Source organism: Schistocerca americana, chromosome 9 (assembly GCF_021461395.2).
Source record: "Schistocerca americana isolate TAMUIC-IGC-003095 chromosome 9, iqSchAmer2.1, whole genome shotgun sequence".
NCBI lineage: Eukaryota > Metazoa > Arthropoda > Insecta > Orthoptera > Acrididae > Schistocerca > Schistocerca americana.
The window spans coordinates 146216192-146232769 of NC_060127.1; the positions used below are offsets into that span (position 1 = coordinate 146216192).

The 16578-nt window shown below is 46.9% G+C and overlaps 1 protein-coding gene across 1 annotated transcript in view; it reads right to left on the reverse strand.

Moving 5' to 3' along the window:
* Positions 1–13143: 13143 nt before the first annotated feature.
* Positions 13144–16578, reverse strand: part of LOC124550916 (atypical kinase COQ8B, mitochondrial) — a 134167-nt gene continuing 130732 nt past the window's right edge. The window contains exon 12 of the mRNA XM_047125710.1: positions 13144–13590. Coding sequence (XP_046981666.1) covers positions 13372–13590 — 219 coding nt within the window. The 3' untranslated portion in view covers positions 13144–13371. The remainder of the gene's footprint in view (positions 13591–16578) is intronic.

Here is a 16578-nt window from a genome sequence, read left to right on the forward strand (position 1 = left end):
GCGGCAGTGGCCTATTTGCAACTGACCTAACATTACTTCCTCATGGCGAGATGGGCAGGAGGAGGTCGACCAGGCTGTTGGGAGAGGTTTGACTTCTCTCAGTTTGTTCCCATGAAGGGGGCACCAATGGTCATGTCAAAGTGAAGTGATACGCTGATAGAGAAAAGTACAAATATCTTACGAGGGAACAGAGTAAGAGGCGGGCCGACCGAGATGGACTGTGGCCTTTGCTGCAGCATCAGCAGCGTCATTCCCAAGCGCACCTACATGGCCAGGAACCCACATGAACGACACTTGGGCTCCCCTATTTGGGCAAATGGAGGCAGTCCCGGATCCGTCGAACGATGGGGTGGACTGGATCTGGATCATCCAGACTCTGAAGGGCACTGAGGGAGTCAGAGCAGATCACACAGCGAGTGACCTGGTGCCTCGTGACATAGTGAACAGTCGGATAGAGGGCAAAAAGCTCTGCAGTAAAAAGCCGGTATTGAAACTTATCAGCCCCGACGACAAAAGCGCACCAACGACGTGGGCAGACTTGGAACCATCAGTGTATAAAATATATGCTATCGGCAAGTTGTGAGCGAAGTTCAAGAAATTTGCAGCAATAGGTCAGCTCAGGAATCGAATCCTTCGAGAAAGAGCTGAGGTCAAAATGAACACAAACCTGTGCCTGAAGCCAAGGTGGTGAAGGGCTCTCCCCAATTCGGAAAGTGGCAGGAAGTGTGAACTGCAGCTGCTGAAGCAAGTGACGAAAGCAGACGCCAGGAGGCCGCAGAGAAGAAACGTACATCTCACATTGGCGGTCAAGAATGTCATAAAAAAAGGGCCAAAGGTTAGGTGGCCTGACATGGAAGAAAGCCCACACACATACCTACTGATTAGGATGTCGCGCTGGTATGACAGCGTTAGTTCACTGGCTTCTGCATTGAGGCTTTCAACTGGGCTACTACGGAAGGCACCAGTGGCGAGACGGATCCCCAAATGGTGGATTGTATTTAGACGGCGTAAGATAGATGGTCATGCAGAGGAGTAGGCAATGCATCCATACTCCAACTTAGAGCGGGAAAGAGATCGATAGAAGCGGAGGAGGACAGTACGGTCAGCTCCCCAAGAGGTACTACTCAATACACAGACCGGGTGCAGCGTGCAGCCAGGTAGGACACGTGGGGAGACCAGCTGAGTTTCCTATCGAATGTAAGCCCTAAGAACTTCGTTGCATCCACGAACGGGAGAGCATTTTGGTCCAGTTGCAAGGACGGTGGAAGAAACGCCTTGTACTGCCAGAAGTTGACGCAAACCGATTTGGTAGCAGAAAAGCAGAAACCATTTGTGACACTCCACGAATAGAGACGGTCCAGACAACGCTGAAGACAGCATTGCAGGAGACACGTCTGCTGGGAGCTGCAATAAACAGCAAAGTAATCAACGAAAAGAGAGCTGGAAATACCAGCTGGAAGGCAGTTCGAAATGGGATTGATGGCTATGGCGAAGAGGACGACAGTACAGAGCCCTGAGGCACCCCGTTCTCCTGTGAAAAGGTGTGGGATACGGAGGAACCCACACGTTCCCGGAAAACTATGTCTGTTAAAAATTCCCGGATGAAAGTGGGAAGATGACAACGAAGTCCCCGTGTGTGCAGAGTACATAGAATGCCTGTCTGCCAACAGGTATCATAGGCTTTCTCCAAATCAAAGAAAACGGCCAGTGTTTGTCGTTTCTGCAGAAAATTATTCATGATGACCGTCGACAGGGTGACGAGACGATCAACTGCGCAGCGGTACTTTCTGAACCCACACTGAGCATTAGTGAGAACACGGTGTGACTCCAGCCACCCACTAATCGACCATTGATCATGCGTTCCGTCATCTTACAAACGCTGCTGGTAAGGGAAATTGGAAGATAGCTGGAAGGAAGAGATTTATCTTTACCAGGACTAGGTAGGGGAACAATAATAGCTTCACGCCAAAGTGTGGGAAATACACCGTCAGTCCAAATACGGTTGTAGGTATCAAGGAGAAAGCGTTTTCCCACAGGAGGAAAATTCTGCAGCATGAAGACGTGGATTGCATCGGGCCCACGAGCAGAAGACCTGGATGAGGAGAGAGCACGCTCAAGCTCCCTCATAGTAAAAGGAGTATTGTAGCATTCTCGATTCAGAGAGAGAAAAGAGATTGTATGAGCCTCCTCTGCCTGTTTCCGAGGAAGGAAGGCAGGATGGTAGTGGGTGGAGTTTGAAACTTCCGCTAAGTACTGGTCCAAAGCGTTGGAAATATCGAGAGGGTCGACTATGACGTTTCCTGCAGTCAGACCAGGGATCGGGGAATGGGCAGTAGTCCCAGAAAGCCGGCGCAGGCCACCCCAAACGAGAGAGGACGTAGTAAATCTGTTGAACGAGCTGATAAAGGACACCCAGCATGCTTTCTTTAATAGTGCGACAGCACTGCAAATGTAGTTGCTTGTAGCAGATGCAATTCGGTAATGTAGGATGACTGTGAAAGACACAAAGCAGACGCCGTCGGGCACGAATAGCATTGCCGCACCCCACAGTTCACCAAGGGACTGGGACCTGATGGGGAGAAGTAGTAGTACGAGGGATAGAGAATTCAGCTGCCGAGATAATAATGTCCATGAGGTGCTTGGCCTGATCATCACAGCTGGGAAACGGCCGTTCCTCCAAGACTGCCAAGGAGGAGTATAGTCTCCAGTCAGCAAGAGGGAATTTCCAATGAGCGAGCTGCTGTGTCGGGGTATGATTGTACAGGCGAGTCACACAAGGGAAGTGGTCACTCGAGTAAGTATCAGAAAGAGCACACCACTCGAGACATCGAACGAGCTGAGCAGAGTAGATCGAGAGGTCTAAATGGGAATAAGTGTACATGGAATCAGAGAGAAACGTGGCTTTGCCAGTGTTAACACACACAAGATTAAGATGATTAAGAAGATCCACCACAAGAGAACCTCTTGGGCAGGGGACAGGCGGGCCCCAAAGAGGAGCAGAAAGGGTGGAGGAAGCTGAGCAACAAGCTGAATCAGGTCCACCCTAGAGACAGCAGAAGATGAAGGGATATAAATGGTGCGGAGGGAAAAGGTAAATTCGGGAAGGAAAACACGGGCAGCAACTGCTTGCAGGTGGTTGTGCAAGGGGATAGGACGATGACAAACATCTCATAGAAGCAGCATGACCCAACCATGAGCAGGAATCCCCGCCGTAAGGGGAAGGTCCAGCTGTAGCGAAGTAAAATGGGAAAGAGCAAAATGGTCTTCAGGATGTAGCTTGGTTTCTTGGAGACAGACTACAAGTGGACATTGCGATCGCAGGAGCAGCAGGAGGTCCGCCCTGTTAGGCTGAAGGCCATGGATATTCCACTGTAAAAGGGCCATAAAATTTAGGAACACCGGAGAATGAATAAGAAACACTCACCTCGACGGCCGCTCAGGGCGAGCCGTCGAGGGAGGACGGCCACTGGAATCCACAGGTGGAGGCTCTTCATCCATCTACTCAGCGGGATCAACGGGGCTTCCCCGATGTTGGTCAGTTGAAAAGGACTGACGAGTCGAAGAGGGCCGACGAGTTAGAGAGGGGGAAGACTGTTTGCCTTTGGATGATTGGTTTGACTTTTGGCGATTGGCAGAAGAGCCAGATGGCTGCAAACTGAGGTACACAAGAAATCTTTCAGGGAATAAACCTTTTCGAATTGATGGTTTGCTGCCGACGTTGCAACCATCTTTGCCGGCGAGGTTGAAGAATGGGGAGCAGGATCTACAGCTGATGGAGTGTCAGCTTGAAGGCGAGGTGACTTTGCCACCATCAAACTGAACTGGAAGTCACAAGTTTGCGTAGCCATGTTTTTCGTGGAACGGGGAAAGGATAACACCGTGCTGTAGCTTCCAGACAAAGGGACATTCGGCTTACAACTCGGCAACAGGAAAAGGTACCTTCTCCTTCACCCTTATCTCCTGAACAGCTCGCTTGTCTTGATAGACGGAACAAGAATGAGAAGCAGCAGCACGTTCCCCATGACAAGTAATGCAGCAGGGGGAAGGTGGTGGACAGACACCCTTGTGTGCATCCCTGTCAAGTGACACATTTTGCTGCGTTTTTACATGACGTGCTGGTATGATTGAACTGGTGGCATTTATAACACCTCAACAGATTGGGAATGTAAGGGCGCACAGAGGTGACTTCATAGCCTGCCTTAATCTTGGTAGGAAGTGCTAACTGATCGAAAATCAGGAACAATGTGCGAGCGAGCACCAAATTCACAGCTTCCTTCTTCATAACTCGTACAGCAGTAACGCCCTGATCCGATAGATAATTAGTTATTTCGGCCTCGGTCAAACCATCCAACAGCCAGGTGTAGATAACACCGCAAGACAAGTTAAGTGTTCTGTGAGCCTCCATTTTTATACGATATTTGTGGAGGATTTGGGACTTGAGTAATTTCTGGGCCTGGAGAGCACTATCAATTTCCAAAAGCAGAGTACCATTGCGGAGACAAGAGCATGACTTGACAGGGCCGGCGATGCCATCCACACCTTTCTGTTTATCAAAGGGGTTAACAGCAGCAAAAGTCTGGTTTCCGTCTAAACATGAGACTACTAGATATCGAGGCGCAACAGGAGGAGACTCAGAGAGAGAAGGAAAACCAGTCATTGGGAAGAAGTCCCCCATGATTGCCAGCGTCTCCGATGGCGCGCTCCTTCCAGCCAGGGGCCCTCCAAAGGGGAATCCCCCATCTTATGTGATTCTCCTCACCTTAGGTCACACCTCCCAGACGACAGATGGAGGGACCAATTGGCAGAGGAGGAAGGTAACATCTCAGGCAATCACCCTTCCCTGGGCCTGGCCTGTACCAGAGGGTACGTGCAGGCCCTACATGCCCACCCAGGGCTGGGAATTATCCGTTACCCAGTCTCCTGCTACGCGTCAAATGCGTGGGTGGCCGTCAGGCACACACAGGGAGGAGAAGAAAATAGAAGAAGGAAAGGAAGAAAGGAAGAAAGAAAGAATGGCCTTAAACGCCACAGTGGAGGAAAAAGAGAGCAGAACAGGGAAAGGGCTAAACGGGGAAGGGGCTAGACGGGGAAGGGGCTAGACGGGGAAGGGGCTAGACGGGGAAGGGGCTAGACGGGGAAGGGGCTAGACGGGGAAGGGGCTAGACGGGGAAGGGGCTAGACGGGGAAGGGGCTAGACGGGGAAGGGGCTAGACGGGGAAGGGGCTAGACGGGGAAGGGGCTAGACGGGGAAGGGGCTAGACGGGGAAGGGGCTAGACGGGGAAGGGGCTAGACGGGGAAGGGGCTAGACGGGGAAGGGGCTAGACGGGGAAGGGGCTAGACGGGGAAGGGGCTAGACGGGGAAGGGGCTAGACGGGGAAGGGGCTAGACGGGGAAGGGGCTAGACGGGGAAGGGGCTAGACGGGGAAGGGGCTAGACGGGGAAGGGGCTAGACGGGGAAGGGGCTAAACGGGGAAGGAGCTAAACGGGGAAGGAGCTAAACGGGGAAAGAGCAAAAACGATGAAAAAGTAGTACAGGGAAAGGGCAGTACACGAAAAGAGCGGCACAGGGACAGAGCGGCACAGGGACAGAGCGGCACAGGGACAGAGCGGCACAGGGACAGAGCGGCACAGGGACAGAGCGTCACAGGGACAGAGCGTCACAGGGACAGAGAGGCACAGGGACAGAGCGGCACAGGGACAGAGCGGCACAGGGACAGAGCGGCACAGGGACAGAGCGGCACAGGGACAGAGCGGCACAGGGACAGAGCGGCACAGGGACAGAGCGGCACAGGGACAGAGCGGTACATGAGAGAATAGTCCTACAAGCAAACCAACGCAAATGAGCTTCAAGAGCCCATGGAGGCATGAGACATCCCCCAAGAGAGGGGAAAAGGACAGGAGAAGAGGAGACAAGCAGCACAGAAAGAGAAGCGGCGCTGCGAGGGCTGGGGCCCCGTGGTCACCAAGCACATACTCACCAAAGAGCCGTGAGGCCCCTGGGGGGGGGGGGGGGTGTCTGCAGTAGCAGATCAGTTTACAATCCAATATAGAATATTAGAAGCAACAATGAGTGCTAAATTAAACAATTCTGCAAAAGAACAATCAGCACAGATTAAAACATCATTTATCAAGTAGCTACAGAACTATCAAACCAAACGGAAACTAAAGTCAAATGCTTAGCAAAAAATTTAGCTAAACAAATGAAAGAGAGTTTTAATGAAATCTCAAAAGAACAATCAGAACAGATTAAATTGACACTCGATCAGGTCGAAAAGAACAGTCAGAGCAAATTAGATTAACATTGATGGCGATGATGTCAGATAGTGACGAGGCCTCAGGCAAGCAGGTGGACCCATCCACCATGTTGAAGAGGTAGTGGCAGCCACTGGGAGAAGGTAGAGGGCTGATGATGTTTATATGTAAGCGAGCGAAGCGATGCCCAATTTCTGGGATGGTGGCAACTGGGGTCTGTACATTGCAGCTGAGTTTGGGCCTCCTACGTGTGAGGCAGCTGCGGACCCATGTCCAGCAGTCCCTCCGAACACCTTTCACATGAAATGCTGCACCGCCCGAGTGGTGGGCGTGTGCAACGCCGGGGTGCACCATGATGTATAAATAGTAAATGCAGCCTTGTGGAAGGGAAGGGTTGCAGTGAGCTGTTAGATATATCACACCAAGATACTGTTGTCTGAGCCGGAGGCCAGTATACATTGAAGGTGGTGTCTAGGTGCACAGGTGCACATGGGCATGTTCATGGGACGAAGCGAAGGCGCAGGTGCTGCCGAATCGTCGACGTGGTGTATGTCAGTAGTAGATTCCGAGACAAATGACTGCTGCTGGAATTTATGTGGGGAGGACTGGTCAATGACTTTCGAGAGGACAAAGTTACAGGCTTATGGTTGGTGGAAAACCATGATAGGATGGCCAAAAGTATTTTGTTGTCTCTTAGATGATGATGAGCTCTCTGTCATATGTACCCATGTGTCACTGAGTGGCAGAGAACTTGACAGAGATGAAAGCGAGTGACTGCTAGGTGTCACTGATGCGCTGCTGCAAGTGCCCATCTGATTGGCACTGACCACGACAGCAAGTGGGGCAGTGCGGTGATGGTGGGCAAACAGGGTATTGTCTGTAGTATTGGCATTCCTCACACAGTGCCAGAATAAGTTTAACATGCTGAGGGAGCAGTGGAAGACCTAAAATGTCTTTGGGCATGGGAGATTGATGGCAGTTTGTAACTTATGTGGTTCTTGAAGTTTCCTTGGAGTACTGAATATTCTACGAGGTTTCAGGATTGCAGCCGGATCATGTTGACTTCTTGCCACATTATGTTGGCTGGCAACTGTCCAGCCATCTTCAGGTGAGTGTGTGCCACTGCAGACAGATAGTTCACAGTGTCGGCTTTATAGCAAAAATTGGTGCGGAGATGAATCCGCTTTGGCGGCTGTCACAGGACCGTCGCCTATCGAAATCCACGCCCGCTAGAAATACTGTTCAACACACCTTTTGTGAACTGTGTACATCGTATGACATATGTATGCTTTGCCACATTGTCAACGAATTTTGTAAATCCTGGTGGACAGTCACCTGAAGATGGCTGAATGGTTGGAAGCCAAAATATTGTGGCAAGTCAACATGATCTGGCTGCAATCCCAAAACCTCAAAAATAAGCTCCTAACTTATCAGACAGGGGACATGAGCTGGCAGTTCACATAGTATGGCCTGTAAGTACCACTTCACTCGCAATGAATGTGCTCTTTACTGTGTTGACCATAATGACAGCGCCCTGGAGAGTTCAAAGCTAACGTGCAGATGCTCATGGTGTTCCTCGCATGTCACAGAGAAATGAATATGTCATCCAAGTAGGCAAACACCAAGTCAAGCATCGCAAGATTCCATCTAGGAAATGCTGCCATATTTGGGCAGTATTACGGAGGCCAAAGGTCTTGAAGAAATCTAATGGCATGATGATGGTGGTCTTCTTATTTCCTTGCATGCAAACTGGAATCTGGGTGACAGCCTTTGCGCCATTGATCATGCTGAAGATTGTAGCCCCACCCAGCATGTTGTAGCTGTGTGTGACAGTGTTGGCTACCATCAGGGATTTGAACGGCGTTTAGCTTCTGGTAATCACAGTATTGGTGCCAGGAGCCATTCTCCTCCTTAGCATGGTGAAAGGCAGATGAGTGCCCACAGGCTCTTCGAAGGATGCGGCACATCAGCAGCAAGAGCTCATCAGTTTGTACTTGGCAGTCCTGAGACAGTCCAGTGGTAGAGGCAATAGCCAGCATGAAACACCTGCTAAATCCGCTGGGCAGAACAGGTAATTAGGATTGTGGAAAGGGCCAAATAAGGTTGGGGTCAGTTTCACCTTCTAATTGTAATTTAATAACACATTTACAACCAAAGCGGCACATAGCCAAACCTTTATCAAATGCAACTCTTTCACAGCTGAAGGCCTCCAAACAAGAAATCTTAACAAATCACCAAGATAAAAATCCAATAAAAATAGCAATAAAATAATTAAAAAAACCATCTATCACAGCTAGGTGGAAAGTCTCAAAGCAAAGTAGACAGAAAAAACATACACAAGGTGCAATACAAATGGCTGAAGGCCACAATTAAGTTTCAAAATTTTTAGAATTTATTACCATAGACTTAAAAAGGCAGAAGGCCACAATGTTTAAAAACAAGAAATATTAAGCCTCCAGGCAAAGCAGATAGAACAAACATATGCAAAGTTCAGTACTAATGGCTGAAGGCCACAATTAAGTTTCAAAATTTTAAAACATATTACCATAATCTTTTAAAAGCAGAAGGCCACTGCAAGATTGAGAGCCCACAATTAATTTTGCAAAATTTTTAAGAAAAAATAAAAAAATAACCATAAGCCTTAAATTTTAAGTAACCGAAAACAGATAATTAAACACCAGTGGGAAAAACAAAGACAATGGCACTCAAAAGCCTCAAGAGAGGTTGGTCTGCCCTCGTTCACTTAGGTGAGACAGGTGGTGAGCCCAACTACAATTGATCCGTTGGAATCCAACCAGGGGACATCCACGGACCGACCGACACAACAACTTGCAAATCCTGCGAACCCTGCAGAACTAGCACTCCTGAAAGGAAGGATACTGCGGAGACATGGCTTAGCCACAGCCTGGGGGATGTTTCCAGAATGAAATTTTCACTCTGCAGCGGAGTGTGCGCCGATATGAAACTTCCTGGCAGATTAAAACTGTGTGCCCGACCGAGACTCGAACTTGGGAGTGCTAGTTCTGCAGGGTTCACGGGAGAGCTTCTGTAAAGTTTGGAAGGTAGGAGACGAGATACTGGCAGAAGTAAAGCTGTGAATACCGGGTGTGAGTCGTGATTTGGTAGCTCAGATGGTAGAGCACTTGCCCGCGAAAGGCAAAGGTCCTGAGTTCGAGTCTCGGTCGGGGACACAGTTTTAATCTGTCAGGAAGTTTCATATCAGCAAACACTCCGCTGCAGAGTGGAAATTTCATTCTGGACAACAACTTGGTTCCCATCAATCGGTACATGAGAACTCAAACAGAAAAGGTTACAAACGTGATAATCCACAATGGAGTATGTACTAGCTGTCAAAATTACACACCATGTTGGTCAGCGACAACAGGTGAGGAAAGGACGTGGCCTGACATTACGTTAGTGACCAGGGCAGGTGACCGGAACACTAACGGCCACTAGGCAGAAAATTCTGCTGGTACACTTGAATCTGAAACATAGTAATATAGTTAACTCCACCCAAAAGAACACTGCCTGAATGTACGTCAGTGCCCAGGGTAGGTAACCAGAACACTAACGGCGGCAGGGCAGAAAATTGCACTGGTGCACTAGAATTGCAGTCAAACAAAATAGTTAATTGCACCGCATAGTGGCTAAACTTCAGTAGTAGAAACACTTGGTGTTGCTCACAGGAAACCTTCCCCAGCAGCAAACCACTGAAATGAACCACCACAACAAATGCCGACAACATTTAAAATAGTCGTCAGTGGAATTAACACCAACTACACACACAACCCGATGAACACTTGCACGAAGACCTGAACGATACCCAACACTAACTAAACACACACTAAGACAAATTGGGAGTCAATGCGCGTGCACCCCCCCCCCCCCCCCCCCCCACACACACACACACACACAGCCGACTCATGAACAATCGGCAAGCCAAAACGCATCGTTCGGTAGGACGACCAACCGATGATCCACCAAGACTGTGGCCCGGCTCAAGTGATGTGTGGCGGCAATGGTCGGGCGAGCCATGTCGGCGCAGACCCCACTGCTGCTCCAACCCGACTGCACTAGTACCGCACTGCAACTTCCGACTGGCAGGTCCAGACACGTTCCAACTGACTGGCAGACCTGAACTCGCTATCCAAACTCTCCTTACAACAGACAACGACTGGGAAGTAATAGCAGTCAAGCAAAGATACTATGAGAGGGGATATATCGATATGCACTGCTAACACTGATCACGGTCAGGGAAAGCAGCAACTCAGTGACAGTAGTAATGTAAATTAATGTAGTGAGGTGGAAGTACGTTAAAAGCAGGGTGTAAAATACATGATGGCGGGAACACGAGCTACGCATTGCTCACAGCAGAAGATGAGAGATCTGGGAGCAGTGTCGATGTACTGGACAGGTGAATAACAGACCTTCCAAGGCATACGGGACAGGCCGGTGAGAACAGGACATTGTGCCACTTGGCCAGTATATGGACTGGAGTATGCCACCTACTTCACATAACAGAAAGCTGAAAATAGTGGTGCACTTCATTGATTGCCCAGTATTGCTGCTAATGATGTGCCAGCCAGTAGCTGCAGGGAGCAGGTGATAGTGCCCAATGAAGTCCACTCCGATAATAAAGTCAGTTAAGTCAGTGATTGAGGAAGTCTAGGGGAGGCTCTGTTGTAGGCTGAGATTGAAGATGTGATGATGTATGCCATAGGTGGCAACAGTGGAGTTATTGGCCAACGTCAGGAGGATGGCTGAGGCAGTACCAGGGTTTCGTGCTAGCTGCTGTAGGAAGATAGACAATTTGGAGCCAGTGTCAATCAGAATGGTGTGGTGGTGTGAATGCCACAGAAAAACAGGTGCTGGGAGATGGAGCAGCATCCGGGCACACCTAATCCAGGCAGTCATCAGTGCTTGGGTGCTACAGGTAGGGTGCCCTGCAGTTCACAACATCCAGGCTGAAGCACTCTGGTACCAGCAGAGACTGACTGTGTCACGAGAGGCATCAGCAGGGCACCTGGAACAGCATGCATGGCAGTGGTCGGAATCAAGGCAAGTCATTGCCACTTGCAGGACTGCCATGTAAACACTGAAGCGGGTAGGATTTCCTATGCTCCTGATTGCTAGGTGCTGCTCTATGGGCAAGTGGGGAGGGGAGTGGGTGCTGGCATCATTATTGGCATGTCAAGTTGGCAGTAGCAGCTCCTGGTGGGGTGGGAGGCATCTTTACAGCCAGCTGACTGTACTGGGTGGAGGTCAGTGTGGGGAGTGGTGGCCGCAGATAGGGAGGTTAGTGTCTCGTGCACCTTTCAGCAAGGCTGGCGACATCTGTGAGAGAAAGTCTGTGTGCAACTCAAAGGCTATCTGTATTAGGATCAGAAAGCAAGCCAGGCAGATGTTGGACATCATGTGTAGGTCCATGAGGGCTCAGTGGTGGCACAGGAAGGCATGCCAGTTCCCACACTGCTCAAACAGAAGGAAGACCCAGATGTGCTGGATCTCTGAGGATGTTAGTTGTACTATGAGACACTGCCCGAGAGTCTCAAAGCGGACAGTGGCTGGGGGCGATGAGATGATGTTGCAGACCTCCCTCATGTATGTTGGCTGGAGCTGCCTGATCACCATCACAAGTTGGTGGTATCCTGGCTGATGTCACAGCCTTCAAAGATGGCATCTGCCAAGGAAAATCACAGGTGTGGGTCCCAGGGATTGAAGGTTGACAAGTGAGTTGCAAAACGGCTGGAAAGAGTGGCATTAGGAGGCAGGGGATTGGACACTGGCACTTCGAGGTTAGGGTGAATGGTGGCGATGGCAGATGCGGGGGCCAGTGCGGGTGTCAGCACTGAGTGTGATGTTGAGGGCCGGGCCACCAGTGGTAGCTTTGCCACGATTTGCACGCACAGGTCAGCATTGCAGTGTTCCAGTTCCACGAGATGAGCAGTCAAGTCGGCGATGATGTCGTGAGGTGCTGGAGTGGCGAGCGTGTCGGTGAAGTGTTGCGTCAGAGGCAAAGTCACAGTTGCAAAGCTGGGCAGGGGGCGAACACACAAATCACGTGCAAGAGAAATGGCTCATGGCGTGAACTTAAGTAGTGTCTGTAGCACAGAAACCGAAGTTTCTGGCAGGGTGTACACATGGTAGGAGTCTGAACATGTGCCTAATGGGACGAGGTGGCCAACAACATGCTGAATTTGAAAATTGTTGCCCGAGTTTGTCATCAAGTAACCAGTGTAGGAATGTTTCCCTACCTAACTTTATGTAACAATTATGAAACTGCAAAATTACGCATGGAATTGTCTCTCCTGGGAGCATTGGGGAGGCAAGTTGCGAAGGGAAGGCACATGGTTATCACATGTGTAAACAGGTAGTGAACTGATTTATACACCGGGCTGTGTAGTAGGTGTAGAGATGGCATAGTGCGGCACAGACTCACCCCACCCAAGTGTTTTATAAGCAACTTCTTTCATCATCATCATCAAACACACATGAGGAACCCAATTCTTGTTTCTTATCCAAGTTGCTGTAAGAAAATGTGAATGTCAACTCTTTGTGTCAAGAGTATTTTACACTCACCATAATTTTCCTATAAGAGATACTATTTATTTTCCACACTGTTTGTATAATATCAACTGCACATACACAGCAGCAACTTACAATAACTCAAGAAGCAGCTGCTCTCTTCTTTTTTTCCAAAATGGTTGTATAGTTTTCTTCCTTAAGCTGAAGAGAGAGATTTGTTGAAGAAATCACTATAAATATTCTCCTCCAAGGAAAAAAAAAAAAAAAGCTTTTTCACAGAATATGAAGAAGCTGATTATTATGCTATCACATTCTTCCACCAACCCCTCCATTCACTGGTAAAATAAAGAAAGGCAAGAATTGTCTATATTTGTAACTGACTTTATTTACAGTGCTCTCATTTTGTGGTAAAGCCAAACCATTAACAGGTTATTCACAACATTGAGATAAAGCTTCAAGCTTTGTGGCAGCTTCAGTTGCCTGAGAAAAATTTACACACAACCTAAAGCCTCATACATTATAAACACACCAGACACCTTATATGACATCAAAGGACTATAAAGCTTCGATGACACCCTTCATTTTTCACTTCTCTATCCATGAGATGCTGCAATACGGTCAACATCTCCATGAGTGTATTTCCAATAAGCTTCCTCAAACATGGAACGGCACTCAACACGAGCCTGTAGTTTAGCACACAGAAGGAAAACTCCTGACAGCTTGCGATGCAGAGAGTAGATTTGCTCTGGTGGTGGGCGCAGCCTGTGTTTCAACATTGTCGGCACCAGCTCTGTGATGCGACGGGTAGTGTCCTAGAGGAACCAAATGTGTACATTTTAGAACCAAGTACATATTGCATGGATAAGAATCAGTACAATTACTAAGTAAATTTAAAATAACTTCCCAGTGATACTGAGGTCACTACATATGGAGTGCAAGCTAATATTTGATGGGAAATAGGATGGAAAGAGTATTCAAACTAACTGTCCCCAATGTTGCATAATGTGATTTAGAGAGACTGAATTAAACCTGGGTGTACAGACTGGAATTTAAACTACATTCTACATCTTCATCTATACTGCCAAACCACTGAAGTTCCCATTCTAACTGCATGTTGAGCACAGAAAGAATGCTGGCCGGTGTGGCCAAGCGGTTTTAGGCGCTTCAGTATGGAACCGCGCGACCACTACGGCCGCAGGTTCGAATCCTGCCTCAGGCATGGATGTGTGTGGTGTCCTTAGGTTAGTTAGGTTTCAGTAGTTCTAAGTTCTAGGGGACTGATGACCTCAGATGTTGAATCCCATAGTGCTCAGAGCCATTTGAAGCACAGAAAGAATAATTGTTTACAATAATTGGTATACACTAATTAATTTACTCTTACTTTCGCATTCCATATGGGAGTAATACATATGAGTTTTTAGAGTTTTCCTAGATGCCTCACTTAATGCCAAAACTGGAAAATTTTTAAGAAGGCTTCCACATGGTCAGTGGTGCACTTTTATTTTTGGTATACAACATGACACATATGATGCATGATCAAAAAGTGTGAGAATTTTAGTTTTTCTTAAAGAATGTTTACTTATTCATCACCATTAACTTTGTCCCCATTGAAGTAATCCCCCTAAGATACTTGTTCCAGTGCTTTTTCCAACCTTGGAAGCACTTGCAGAGTTCACTTTTCATTATGGTGTTCAGCTCCTTCAGTGATTCTGTTTTTATCTCATCAATGGTGGCAAAACAATGCCCTTTTAGGATTCTCTTCAGCCTCAGGAAAGAAAGAAATTGCAGTAGGCCATGTCCAGCGAATACAGTGACTGAGGCAACGTAATGGTTTCTCTCCTCTCTCCTCTCTCTCTAGCCTTTGAGATATGAGTGGGAGCATTGTAATGATGTAATTTCCACCAGTGGTTTTGCCACAGTTCCAGTCATTTTCTTTGGACTGCTTCATCCAAACAGTGCAACGCTTCCAGGTAGTATTTCTTACTGACTGCACAACTGTACAGTAGGAACTCATGATGCACTACCCCTTTGTAATCAAAGAAAACCGTGACAAGAACCTTGACATGTGGGCAAGTTTGTCAATTTTCTTTTCAGTCTTTGCACTTCAGGCAGATTCCATTGGGATGATTGGGCCTTGGTTTCAATGTCATACCTTTATATCCAGACTTCGTCACCAGTCATAACGTTTTATAGAAGTTCTGGATCATTGTTGATTTAATTCAGCAATTTCTGAGTGATGTCTATGCAATGTAGTTTTTGGTTGAAATTCAACCATTTTGGAACAAACTTGGCTACAATACGTTTCATGCCCAAAACTCCCAAAAAAAATTACTTAGTGTCAGCCAAAGAATATGCTGACATTAGCAACCTCTCTAGGGGTGACTGTGATTTTTCAGAACATTTTCTTTACTTCTTCCACACTGTTATCACTAACTGATGAGCTAAGGCGTCCAGAATGGTGTCTACTTAAGCCTCTTTCAAATGTCTATAGCATTCATGAACTCTTGTCTTACTGATAGCAGATTCACCAAAAGTCATCATTTCAAATGGGGTGCTGCACTTTATTCCATTTTTCATGCTAAATTTATTGCAAATTCTTTGATCCATCCTTTTCGAAAATATTGAAAACTGGATGTATAAACACCACAGAATTAAAAAATTCCCATTTTTTTTTATTACACCCAGTATAATAGTCACCACCCACTCAAGTAACATTTTGTGTTCAACAATAACTTTTTATTTTCACTGTGTCCAAACAGATGATACAATATAATTTGTTTACATATAAATGTAAAAATATGCGCTGAAGAATTATTTTAAATTTGTCAATCATTGATATTGCTGTCACAGGATACAATGATTTTGGTTTTAAGAAGTGCAGAACTTTGCATCTTTGAAAATTTAAAAGCAAACTGCCACATACAAGTTGGAGTTACGAAATACAAGTGAAATGTATTAACTACTGGTCATTTCATTCAGATGAATACAGTGAGTTGAGAAATATGTTATTGAGAAAAAGATCACACTTTTCACTTCACTTCACTGTATAGGCACTTCCCTCTCTATTTCCTAGTCATTAACAAAGAAAGCACCAACCAGAACATTCACTATATTCTTGAGATTGCATTGGTGACCTGACTCTAAAATCTCGGCACAAGACTCTTCGAGACAGGAAGGTTTGATACTGCTGGATATCACGCAATCTAAGCTATGAAAGAAAGGAACAGGAACCAAAGTTCTGAGAATATATGTTTCACAAATAATTCTAGAATGTCAAAATCAATATTCTACAATGTAGCTCAAGACAAAACATCTCTGTCAGTTTCAACACATGAAGCAACACTTGTGCATTGGGATTTTCTCTAGTAGTGCTCAATCGCTAAAAGTAAATTGAACAACAACTGTGCTACACTATATGCGCGCAACACTTGAAATTCTAAGGCCATATTTGAAGCATCCAGTATCAACACCAGCCCAATCACTGAAGGCATGTTTTCCAATATAGACAAAACACCTCTAGAGACAAAGCAATGACACTTACAAACCGTTTTCTTTCATAGTTTCATCCTTAATGGTTTTACATTTAAGTTTTATTGTTTTGTGACATCTGATTAATAATGATCCTATTATATCAATTTAAGTCTGGTCTCCTTTAATCCAATGGTATTTATAGTCTACAAGAACTTTCCTACAAAAATTTTTGACTTGGCCGTTTTTGATACAATTTTACAAGGGGTGTGCAAAAAGTAATGCAGCACAATTTATTTTCTGAAAGCATGTTTACTTTATTCAGAATTCCA